This window comes from Candoia aspera, chromosome 3 (genome assembly GCF_035149785.1).
Source record: "Candoia aspera isolate rCanAsp1 chromosome 3, rCanAsp1.hap2, whole genome shotgun sequence".
NCBI classification, from domain to species: domain Eukaryota; kingdom Metazoa; phylum Chordata; class Lepidosauria; order Squamata; family Boidae; genus Candoia; species Candoia aspera.
In genome coordinates, this window is record NC_086155.1 from 57,100,970 (window position 1) to 57,114,617 (window position 13,648).

The 13,648-nt window shown below is 37.5% G+C and overlaps 1 protein-coding gene across 1 annotated transcript in view; it reads right to left on the minus strand.

Annotated features, from left to right (window-relative positions):
* Nucleotides 1-13,648, minus strand: part of ERI3 (ERI1 exoribonuclease family member 3) — a 299,426-nt gene that overhangs the window by 208,601 nt on the left and 77,177 nt on the right. The window contains exon 5 of the mRNA XM_063297801.1: nt 11,266-11,357. Coding sequence (XP_063153871.1) covers nt 11,266-11,357 — 92 coding nt within the window. The remainder of the gene's footprint in view (nt 1-11,265; nt 11,358-13,648) is intronic.

A 13,648-nucleotide genomic window follows, 5' to 3' on the forward strand; every position in this document is an offset into this window, starting at 1 on the left:
GTAAATGCATCCTTGAGATAAGGACACAGTGGTCCATCCCTTCTCCAAGAAGCCACTGCTAGACCCTACTGGTCTGAACAATCTCATCCTGTCTCCAACCTTCCCTTCTTAGGAAAATTGTCAAGATGATAGCAGCTACAGAGAACCCTGGATGAAGCAGATTATCTGCTTCTATTTCAGTCAGGTTTCAAGCATAAGCATGGGCATGGGACCAAAGCAACATTGATTCCGCTTGTGGATGACCCCAGGATGGAGCAGGATGGGGATAATGGATCCATCTTTGTGCTTCTTGACTTCTCAGCAGCTTTTGATACCACTGATCATGATATCCTTCTGGGGCAGCTTTGGGGGATAGGTATGGGGAGTTTTGCACTTGATTCTCCTCCTTCCTACAGGGAAGGTTCCAATTCATGTTGATGGTGAGGAGAGATCTAGCTTGCGGCTCCTGCTTTTTGGGGTACCCTCCCCATTCCTCTTTAACATCTGCATGAAGCCACTAGGTGAGGTCATTTGACAGCATGCAGATGATACTCAGTTGTACAGCTCTGCCTTGAGCAAACCAAGTAATGCCATGGAGGTCCTGTTCCAGTGTCTAGAGGCTGTGGGGGTCGGAATGGAGAGCAACAAGCTTCAGCTCAACCCTAGCACAACTCAATAGCTAGGGATTTTGGAGCCCCCTGGGTCCGGTGATGTTCCATCTTCAGTTCTGGATGGAGTTGCGTGACCCTAGATGGAACCAGTGTGCAATTTGGGGGTCCTCCTGGATTCATGACTCTTGTTTGAGGAGCACGTGACAACAGTGACCAAGAGAGCTTTAGCATAGCTTTGTGTTGCATGCCAATTGTGCCCTTCCTTCCTGAACTGGGGGAAACCATGCATGGTCACTTCTGCTTTCACCACCTACCAAATGGACTACTGCAACATGCTCTATATGGGACTGCCCTTGAACAGCATCTGGATGCTAAAATTGGTCCAGAAGGCAGTGGCACAGGCAATTGTGGGTGTTTCTTTGATTCACCAACATTACATCTTTACTATGCAAGCTTCTTGGCTTCCAATAGGCTTCTGGATGCAATTCAAGGTGCTGGCTGTTACCTATAAAGCCTTTCAGGCATGGGGCCAGGATACTTATAGGATTACTCTCTCTGATGGTCTCTACTTGCACCATTAAATCCAGCAGGAAAGCCATGCTTCAGGTCCCATCATTTAAAGAATGTCATCTTCTAGGACCCAGGAAAAATGACTTTACAGTCACAGTGCCTTACCACATGAGATTAGTTTGGCCCTGATCCTGATGGCCCACTGGAAATTACTGAAGACCTGATTGTTTGTCCAGGCATGGGGGCCAGGAAGTTAGTAAAGCCTGGGTAGTCTGATATTATTCTGTGATTTTTTTTTAATCCGTAGCTGTTTCTATCTTGGATTATATGCTCTATTTTTAATGGTTATTTATATTGTGGTTTTTAAATTTTTCAACTTTGGTGCTCAGAGTTGCTGTGGCAAGAGGGGCAGACATATAAATGAAAAATATAAATAAACAAATAAACATTTTCCCCCCAACAATCTAGAAGGCAACCCTACACATGGAAATCACAAGGCAGTCAACAGTGAAGTCAAATTGACTACATTCTTGGTCAAGCAAAGGTGGAACTCTATTTACCCAGTAAAATATGGTGCTGACTGTGGTTCAGATCACAAACATCTTGCAAAATTCCATTTAAAGTAAAGAAATCAAACAAAATCAGCCAACAAGCAATCAGTCAGCAATCTTTAATGTGAATATGCAATGAAGATAAAGAACAGATTTAATGTACCAGATGTAATAACAGTTTGCCTGAAGAACAAAATTCATATTATTAAAATGAAGCAATTAAAATACTTGCGCTGTAAAAAGCAAAAGAATGCAAAATTATTGTCTAAAAGGGGAAAAATTACCCAACTAAATGCTGAATTCAAGAGACCAGCAAAAGACACAATGAGATATAGCTAAGTAAGTAGCACAAAGGAACTGAGGATAACAATTGAATGGAAAGGACAAAATATTTATTTAACAACAACAGAGAAATCAACAGAGAATTTTATGCAAAGACAGGCATGATAAAAGATGAAGACGACAAAGATCTTCTGGAGAATGAACATAGAAAGAGATGGCCCAAATACACAGATAAACCAAAAAAGACCCCCTAATGAATGACATGTAGAATGGCATGGTCGCCTAAGTAAAACCAGGCATTTTGGGAAATGAAGTTAAATGGGCCCTAGAAAACAGTGTGAACAACAAAGTCATAGAAGTTGATGAAATAACAGCAGACTGTTTAAAATCTTCCAACATGGTGCTGTTAAAAATGCTGTTTGCAATTTGCAATTTATAAGCAAGTACTGAAAGCACAGCAGTGGTCAGAGGACTGGACAAGATCAATCTATGTTACAATACCAGAAAGAACAGTGCTAAAGAATGCTCAAAGTCCCAAGCATTTACATTTATTGCACATGCTGAGATAATGCTCAAGATTTTGCAATTCCAACTTAAACAATATGTGGAAGAAACTCTACCAGAGGCATAAGCAAGTTTCAGACGAGGGAAAAACAACCAGGATCACATTGGAAGTATCTAATGAATAATGAAAAAGGAAATAAAGTTCCCAGTTTACAGATTATGCTAAGGCTTTTGACCATGTAGTCTATAATAAACTGGATAGCCCTTTAAAAAACATGGGTGTCCTGGACCACCTCATCTGCCTACTGAATTATCATTATACTGGCCAGGAAGCAAAAGGAAAATGGAAAATGGAAAATGGAGCAATTAATTAATTAATTAACTGGGACAGGAGTGCACCAAAGCTCTATACTATCATCATATCTATGTAATTTACATGCAGAAGATATTATGAGAAACGCTGGATTAGGAAAAAACAGGTTAGAATTAAAATTGTTGGAAGAAATATTAACAACTTCAGATATGTTGATGATACTATTTTAGTGGCTGAAAGCTCTTCTTGAAGCTAAAAAGTGAGAGGACAAAAACAGTATGATATTCAATATTAGATATACTAGAATTATGTCAACTGCTAATGCTACACAGGTGAAAAAGAATGGACATAATAACAGACTTTGACTTCCTAGGATCAAAAAATCCAAGCAGATGGAGACTATAAACCATGAAATCAAGAGATATATGCTTATTGGAGACAGCCTATGAGAAATCTAAAGAAAAATATTAAAATATGGAGACAGCATGCTACAAACAATGGTATGTATGTATATGTGTGTGTGTGTATGTATATGTGTGTTTGTGTGTGTGTAGGCAATCATGTGTGTGTGTGTGTGTGTGTGTATGCAATCATTTTTCCAGTCATAGCATACGGCTGTGAAAGCTAGACCATCAGAAAGGCTGAACTACCTTTGAACTCTAATGCTGGAAAAACCATGAGTGTACATTGACAGCAAGGATAATAATTCAGTAGTAAAAAAAAAAAGTAAATCCAGGCTGCTCAATGAAGCTAAAGCTTAAGTATTTTTAAGTCATAATGCAGAAGCAAATGTTTTTTGCAGAAGTCCTTGATGCTTGGCAGAATCAAAGGCAAAAGACAAGAGGCTTTCAGGAGACAAGATGGCTAGGTACTGTCGCTGGTATCATGAACATGAGTTTGTAAGAAAGCAAGAAAGTAGTTACTGACAAACAATCCTGGCAAAACTGTTCTGTAACTGAAGAACACAAAACAGCAACTAATTTTGTGTTGTGCAGGACACCATTCTTGCTTCATGAATAAAGTCCATCAATTCCATCCTATGAAATAATGAGTCTGCAGCACTGTTCTTAGTAAGATTTGGCTCCATTACCACAATGGGAAACCATATCTGAAATTAAACATTAATATTACAAACTCATACCCAGACTAATGCTGGGAATGGACTAGATTAATGCTAGATGTTGATCAGTTGAAACATAAAAATTGCTTGGAGTGGATTTTACTTTCAGGTCACGAACAATAACTTTTGATTTCCTAGTTACTCTTGAGCTATTCTTAATATGGCACAATCAACCCTTCTTATAAAACTTGGGTAAGAAAACATTAAAAACAGTAAAATCAAACTAAGCAACAGAATAATTTATTATTAAAGACTCACTAATGTGAATCCCAAGAAATACAGTAAGAGCAATAAACATATCAAGCCATTCCAGTATGTTTTATCACTGTATCAGAAAGTGAGAATGCTTGTTTTTTATCACTTATTAAAATAAAACATTGGAACAAGTAGTTTTCTAAAAACAAATGAGTTAGATCTTGTGTGTATGAAAAATATCAAGTAAGCAGTTTTTTTCCTGCAGATCATCGACCGACTTGTCCATGCTCTTGTTAAACTATACACAAGAGGCTTTCTTTATCAGACCAGAAGTTCATCTAAGCCAGCATCTTACATCACTAGTGGGATCCAGATGTTTTGGAAAAGGCAACAAGCTGTGAATGAAAATAATAGCTCACTACCACTATTACCCCAAACATTTATTCAGAAGTATATTGCTCAGACTAGATTACATGTATTTTTCATGGCTAACAGCCCTATCTTCCACAAATCTATCTTATCTTTGTTCATTTCACATAAAAGCTCAACTTTTATGATAAAATATGGATTTTTTTAAAAATAAGACTTCACTTAAAATATTTTTTTAAAAAGTTACTACACCAATAAAAATTGCATAAGGCTGTGTAGTGACCTGGATTCAAAGAGAAGAAGGTGATTTAGACTATGCATGGGCATGCACATAGCTCCTTAAGGAAGATGGGTCTTTTCCAGAGACTAGAAAAAATATGTTTAAGGGAATGCCAATGGGTATAACGTATGTACCCATAGCCCTATTGGATACTAAACTTCAAGATCTTGGTAACTTTCAGTCAATGGAGATATCCTAAACTGCAAGTAGAATCTGCTTTACCTCCAAGGACTCTCTAAGAAATACAAGAGTAACTTGCCTCAATAAAGCAGGGAAACTATAGAATGCCTCCAGGGGAGGCACGGCGAACTGAAGACATTTCCGCAAAAGCAGAGCTGACAACCACGGCAAAGGCCAAAGAATCGGTGAGTAGACAGACTGGTTCTTCAGAACCTCTCCAGATAAGGAGATGGGAGATCACCCACATGTGCTCTGGACAGCTGCTCCTCATTAGGAAGCTGCAGCACAGTGGTCTTCCGTGGGTTTGAGCATTGAGAGATGAAGGGATTAACCTTCTTGCTTGCAACTGTAGTGGAGCCTTTTAAAGGACACTAAGTTCACAAGCTTGACTTTTTAATCACTTTTGGAAATTGCCTATTAACCATCTTAAAGCTGTTAGAGACTTTCGGAACAGCAAGTTTGAAAAAGTTACTGGGCGAGTTTAGCTTCAACTATGAACAAATAAAAATTAATTACAAGCTTAAGAACTTAAAGAATGAAATAAACAGCAAAAAGCTAAATAAGATTTTGATCTAAGAAAGTTACAAATGGATTAAAGGTCCAGTTAAATTTGGAATATTGACTTTTACTATAAGATTTTGGAATTAACTTTAAAAAATGAATAGCTTCTCATGGGAACCAGAGTTATTTTGGCTATCTTGGCTCATAACAGATAATCAACTTTATGATTTTAGAAATTGGACACTAGAGGGGACTAAGGATTTTAAGTAGAGGGGAAAAAAATACAAGCCAGCTTTTAATGTTGGTTAATTGGGACTTACAGAGTGACACAAAACGTCGTAACATTGGAAATATTAAAGGAGATCTTTGAGGTATGGAGCCAAAAATTAGTAGCTAGAATATCAACTGTGTCAGTAATGATGTCTGATTCTATGGATAAATTATGTCTAAAGGATGTCAATGAGGGAATGATAGATGTGGAGCAAATTTTGTCTGACAAGACAGAGAACATAGTGAAAGTGGAACAACAAATGACAGGCCAAGAGAATGATTTGGAAGGGGATGCTTTATTGGATATACTGTACAAAAGAAACTGGCTGAAGTTTTAAAAAATAAAGGGGAAATACATATGGCAAACCAAGAGAATGACCTTGAAAATGTTTTCTTACTGGATTTACAAAAAAGACTTTTTGAACCTTTAAAGAAGCCTGTGCGATGGGATAAAGAAGAACTGAAGATAAATCAAACCCTACAACAATATTTGAATTAACTAAAAATTAAGACTGTTAGAAGTAAAAGGAAGGAATATAAAATTGGTTTATTTCATCAAGGTTAAAATAAAACATTTATTTGCAAATTTCTGGCAATACTTTACAGACTTTTTGCTGAAACCAGGATTGAAAAGTTGATGTTTTATGGATTTGCTTATAGATAAGGGAAGGGGTGGGAAGGAAAGGGATATGGGGTGAAGAGGTATCTGTTTGTAACCTTATAAGAGGCAAAGTGTTACTAAATTCGTCTATAGTTGTTGTAATGAAGGTTGGAAGTCACTTCTTTATATATTTATTTTCTTTTTCTTCATCATATTCCTTTTTTCTTTTCTTTCTTGCACTTTTTATTCTTTCTTACTATTCTTTTCTGTTTAAGTTTAGTTTGTATTAGTTTTCACTACTGTAATCAAAATCCTTAGTAAAAATTATATACAAAGGGAACTATAAAACAAACCCAGCTCAGAGGAAAATGCTTGGTTTGATAGACAGTACAATAAAAAAAAGTATCTGTTTATACAAATACACTGCCATACAACGCATGATTGCAACAAGTGTAACTCATTTTAAGAAAATTGTGTATAAATACATGTAAGATAGTCACTAGCAGACTTATTTGATATAATATAAAAAAGTGTAGTTATTTTCAGAGACAAGATTCTGGAGACAAAGAAAAAACATTGCCATTATACTCTACTCCAAAATACACCAACATGCTTCTGGCCATTACCTATAGATAAAATATGAAGTTGACAGTCTGATCGATCTTCATAACTGTCCTATTAAATTATCTTGGGTTCCTACTCTGAACTGAAACATAAACAAATCTCCATGTAATATATGCAAGTTGCAGCATCACACTCAGTTTCTTGTGTGCATGCAAAAGTATGCATACTCTTTTATGTAAATACATGCTGTGATCATGGGAAGAATGAACAAAAGATGGAATGAAACAATTATTGAAGAAGATTAAATTTAAACTTCAGTGGGAGAGTCTGGACTATAATATCACATCTTAATAAACTGACATATAATAAACTTCATACAAACTGAAAAATAAGCTGTTGGAGTTCTAAACTCTTAGCTTCCTCAGCCTACTCAAAATAGTTAACTGCTGGCTTGTCTGCTGGCTCACATAAAACGCCTGAACTTGAAGCAAAAGACGAATCCATACTCCGACTGAAGACAAGATATCGCAATTGGAATGCCATCTGTATAACTTTTCATAAATTCAGTGTGAAAGCTATGCTCTAGTTCTGATTCTTCTGGACCGCAGTTAGGTCTTCTTCTGTTAGGACAATCTCCATGAAGTAACACAATGTAACCATACAGCAATCAGAAAAGAATTTGAATCCTTTTCTCAGAGGATGGCTGTCTTTCAGAAAACAATATTATATCCCTCTCTTTAATCATACTGTTTGAAAAAGGCAGAAATTGCCACAAAATATAGTGGGAACATTGAGTCAAGTTTTGTGCTGCGATTCCTTCATCTGGTCCTACAAAGAAGCATGATGCAGTGTATGTTACAAGGATACACAAGTGATTGCTTATAGCAATGAGTATACTTCAAACTTTGCTATAAATTCCTCACTAAATTGATTCCCAAGATGTGCTTCTTACACATCTTACACAACCTCTAAAGCATGGCCTCCCAACTTTCTATTCTCAAATAGTTCCCATCAAAATAAGTCCCTTTCCATTTGTTCTTAGGCTTAAGGTTCCATAAGCTTAACAAGACTGAATCCCAAATCATATATTTCAACCTGGCAGCTGTACTGTCTCTTATCTATAGCTTCAGGTAGTTTTTCTTTAATTAAGAGTATTTCTTTGCCAATGGAAATGGAGGACATTTTATATCCAGAATGAATGGACCTCTCCCATTAGATCCACTGCTGTCATGAAATATTCAAGCTGTGAGATATGGTTCATTCCCTCTTCTGTTCAAGGACTTCTTTCTTTCTTTAGTAGAGAAAGGTTTTGGAATGAGTGACTCATATTTGCCAAATTTGACATGAGAAATGTTGATGTGAAATGCCTTTATCAGGACAAGCCTTCAGAAAGGTGATGTTCCACCCAGGAACTTTTTCCTTGTTAAAGATACTGCATCTCAATAAGGAACGAAGGGTAGTGAATAGGAAAGGAAAAGCTGTCTCCCCTTTGCCAGTCCAATCGATGTTGATCAGGGGAAGCCAAAATCATTGATCCACCAATGCAAAGAGTGAATATAAAATCAGCACCTCGTTATTGATTCTAGTTTTACAGTCATGGTGAGAAGGGAGGCGTAATTGTACACCCAGCAATACACTTCCAATTTCAGATAAGCTCATGACATTACCTTGGAAAAACGAAGTCTGTCTTTTTTTTTTATGCCTACATGCTTATAACTGCCATCAACCCCTAACAAAGAACAGTGCCTCTAAGATGCCTCAAAATAATGTAATCGTAAGCAAACTACATTATTTCCTGGACAGAATAGCTTTCCTTTAGTTACCCATGCCTTGGAAGCCTCCCATGGGGATCACAGCCCTGCACTGTATCCAGGCTTGCCTTCAAAACTGTTTCCAAGAGTCTTTTAATTCTGAATATGTCTGCAAGACAACAGGCTTAGTGATATGAATATACTAAGCCAACACTTCATCAACTTCACAAGTTCTTGACTGTTTTGGAGTCCAGCGCAAAGATCTGGTTTTGCCCTTCCAGGGTCTTCCCTAACCAGAACAAGAATACATTCTCTCTTCATTGTACAATGAAGAAGAAAAGATGTATCCTGAAATGAAACACCGTATTTTGAAGTGTCTCACCCAGTGAGATTCATTTGCCTGCCTTGTTATTTCTGTATGGGAAATACCAACATTTCCCAAAGCCTTTCACATCTTTTACCTTGAAATAATTATTTTATCCCCTGAGTAATTAGGTTTTAAGTAATTATTAGAGAGCCAGTTTGGTGTGGTGAATAAGGTGCTAGGCTAGAAACCAGGTGACTGTGGGTTTTAGTCTTCCCTTAGGCATGAGAAACAGATGAGCGAATTTTGGGCCAGTCTCTCTTTCTAAGCCCAGCCCACCTCATAGGGTTGTTGTCATGGGAAAAATAGGAGATGGGAACTTTAAGTATGTACTCTGCCTTGAGTTTACCAAAAATAAAGACAGGCAAAAAAAAAAATCCAATAAATATATAATATTGTACCACAGTAGAGTTTCATTGTTAACTGTTTTATCATGACAATCTTTCCACCAATATTACCACTAAAGATAGGAGGGAGCTGTGAGTTTTATTTGTATGTGTTTGTTAAGCTTAAACACAAAGGTGTATATAACAATTTTGTCTTTTCCTTTTGAGAAAAAGCTGTACAATTTCTGGTGGTTTCAGTGACTGCCCCCCAAAATAGATCAGTGGCTGAAAAAACTATGACCACAGAATGTCTACACTTCTGCCATAAATGAACAGGCACTACTGAAAATACAGACAACCCTTTCCCTCCTCCCTTGCATATATTACTAATGATAATGATACGTAAACAAATGTTTTTTCTTGAACTATAGAACATGTATTTTCAAAAGCACATAATTTTATTCCTCTAGAATTTATTTGGAAAATGTGTTTAATATCTGTTAACTATGCCAAAGTATTTTTGATATTTTTTTGATACCTGGTCTTTTTCTTTATTTTACCACTGCATCCTGTGCCCCCAACTCTCAAATCTGGATTTCAACTCACAGTTCTCTATCATAAATGAAACAGGAGTTAATACTTTGTGCAGTAAATGCATACTGGCTAGTTCCTCTCCAGGTTACCTTTAGACACAATTAAACTACTCCGAAAAGTACACACTATACATGCTGCAGATCCAACCCTCTGCGTTTCTTTGATCTCGGAGGCAGTCTATGCTCTGCATCAATCCCATTTGAAAAGAGATGTAGTTCAGTTCTGCTTTGCTAAATCTTATTTGGCAATGTGTCTAAACACATGCAAACTTAATTAGTTAAGGGGGAACCTCAGCATTTGTAGTGATGGATAAAAGTAAACGGGGAAATGAGACACGTCGGAATTGGCAGCAAGCCCTCTCTCATTCAAGCCAAGACATGGTCTCTGACATATAGCTAATCAGATGTGATACCACTAAGCCTGCTACAGCCAATCTGCAATAAAGTGACAAGCTGTTCACTAACAGGTAGCTGAATTTCTTACTTCTGAGAAGCTGGAATCACAAGATCATGAATTTTCTACTTGGCACCAGCAATGCTCAGGAATCAGCCTAATCATCAGCCTCTGAAGCTGTTGTATAAAAAGATAAATGGAAAGAAGGAATAAATGAGCCATTTTCATAGCATTTTCTGAATCTGGAATCAAGACTTCTGTGCCACTTAAATGAAAATGCATGTAGAAAACAAAGATGGATATTAACAGTCCCCAAACTGTTCTGTCCCATCTCTTGCGGGCCACAAAGCTACACATTCTGCTTGAAGATATAAGCTTCTCTTGCTTTCCATTCTCTCTTTTTCTATGTCTATTTCATCATTTTACTGAGAACAGATTTTAAGCAAATCAGCCTATAATTTCCCAAATCTCCTCCAATACCCTTTTTAAGACAAGGTAATAAGTTAGTTGCTTTCCAGTCCTCTGATCCAAAAGCTGACCATGGGAACAAGTTATATGTTTGGTTTAAGTTGTGAAATAAAACTTTTATTGATATTCAAGATCAAACTTTCTTAATCTGAAATGTGCTCAGTGGAAATTATTCTCGCTAATATCACACATCCTGAATATTTAGTTAGAGAGAGTATTTTCAAAAGTAGAAAAGCCTAAAGTAGAAATATATCAAATGGGTGGGGGGGTTGTTATATGCCATTTATATATTTGAACAAGCAACAGGTAAGTACCAAGGTCCTTCATTATTGTGCTTCTAATATGGTTACATGCTGGTACACTGAGGAGTAACACAGCAAAGTCAGAACTGACATAACAAGTAGCTGCATGCATTAGAAATACACCATTTGGACACATCCCCAAAGAAAGAGGTGCATGGATATTCCAGTGAGGAAGAAAAGTGGGAGTGGGTAAGAATTATCCGAATATGAATACTTAATCCCCTGTCCCATACTTACATTACTTTCAAGTCCCAATCTCCACAGGTAACAAAAATAGACTTGACCATGGGATCCAAAAGGCCTTCCTTTGCCATCCACTCATCAACTCTCTGAAAGAAACAGACAGAAAGGAGATGAACCTTCAGAGACCTAGAAAAGAGATGCATCAGTTAAATGCTGATAAGCCTCACAATCACAAGAGAAGAAAATTGTGATCTTATCCAGTACAGCTGCCTCCCTACTTCCATCTCATCCTGTTCCCCTTCTCATTCCTATGAAGGTAAGCTTGGATCTTTGAAGATTTCCAATAGGAGACATCAAGCAGCCAGTGAAGTGGTGATTTTATCAGGCATCACATTTCTGCTTACAGAACAACTGTTGAAAATTAATATTGCTTGGCCATTTCCTGCATGCCCTGACCCTGTTTCAACATCCTAACAAGTAATTATTTATAAAATCATGTCCAGATTCTAAATGAGCTAGCCTAATCAGCCACACAGCAGCAGCGACAAAGCAATCCAGATAAATACCTTTCTAACAACAATTCTTCCTATATTATTCATTTTGTACTCAAGTCTTTCTACCCCTAATGAACCATGGTCATAGTGGCTAACAGTAAAATAAAACTAATTTATTAATACAATATTAATAAAGAAGACAGCACCCTACTCACCAAATACTTCTGCCTAATTAAAAACATGTTTGTTTGATGGCAAAAGGGTAACAGGTTGGGAACTAGCTTGACCTTCCTCAGTGCAGCCCAAGAAGGTCCATTCTCACATTTTCAGAAAATGTGCCTCCACTAAGTTTAGAATCCAGGTAGATTTCTTAAGTCTGGAAAGAACAATACGGTTTCTCATATGGCCAAGTCCAAAGATGCATATGGCTTTATAAATCAAAACCAGGACCTTGAACTTTGCCTGTAGACAGACTAGTAACTAGGGCATCTATATTAATAAAGTAGTCACATGCTTCATATACTTAGTCAATAAGCTGATTTGCAAATATATTAGACGTATTTGCAATATATATTACATTTTTAAACATTTCTGAAAGGCAGCCTAATGTATAGAATTTTAGGTAGGCTTATTATAGCCCAGAGATAGGCAAAATTATGCTTATGGGAATCAACATAACTATGGACACACCCTTCATTCTTTGTCCTCCATTACTCACCAGGTCCTTTGTCCCCCATTACTATAATGGTTTGCTGGAACTCTTAATTTGAAAAATACTAATACTAATAATAACAGTAAGCTGCATGCTGCAAAGAAAGGTGCCAGTTTCTAGCATCATCTTTGTATCTGAGCACCATGTAGTTCCTACAGGCATTTAGAAAATAAAAATGATGGGTGACTGCAGCCTTGTGACTTGTTTGAACATGTATCCACCTGCCCAGAAAAACAACATGGGAAGCTGACAGACAACATCCTGAGGTACTAGAGGACATAAGGGGAGGAATCTCACCAGTTTACTTTATGCCAAATGTATTTGTTGTGAACCCACCATAGCAACTATTTCATAAATAGGCAACCTTTCCCTGGCAATCATTTAGTCACAAAACTCATTGTATCTTCTCAGACTTCCAAACGTAGCACTACACCTAGCTCGATACCCCCAGAAACAAATGCAACTGTTAGTAGCCTTAACTGTGAAAATACACTCTTTATCACCATGAAGACATGGACACTCATGGTCAAGATCAAATCCAGAAATAATGCAAACTGTAATTCTAAATTTTCAAGGGAAGCATAGCTCCATCCTTTTCATCCTAAAATACGATAAGATATAAACATTAACTAAAATTTTACAAAATAGCTAAATCTCTTAAAATTGCATTGAGTTGGAAGATATTTAGACCCTGAAGTTCAATCCGCTGCTGAGAGCAGGAATCCAAATTAAAGCAGCCCCTACAAATATTTATCCAGACTTTATTTATTTATTTATTTATTAAACAGATTTATAAGACCGCCAAACTCACACACGGTGACTCCAGGAGGCTTAAAGAATTAAAAAACATAAAAACACAATAGACACCCACCCCACCCTACCCCGGCAGCAGCAAACACATTCATACCAGCCACTTGATTGGCTCCGAAGCAGCTTGGGGTCCCCAGGCCCATTGACAGAACCATGTCTTCAGGGCCTTCTAGAACAGGACCAAGGAGGGGACCAATCTTATATCTGGGGAAATGATGTTCCAAAGGAAGACAGCCACTATGGAGAAGGCCCTTTTCCCCAGTCCCACTAGATGTACCTCCCTAACTGAAGGGACCCACAACATGCCCTGCCTCCCTGCTCTGATGGGTTGGGTAGACGTGACTGGGGAAAGGCAGTCCTGCAAATAACCTGGCCCCAAGCCACAAAGGGCTTTAAAGGTGATAACCAGCACCTTGAATTG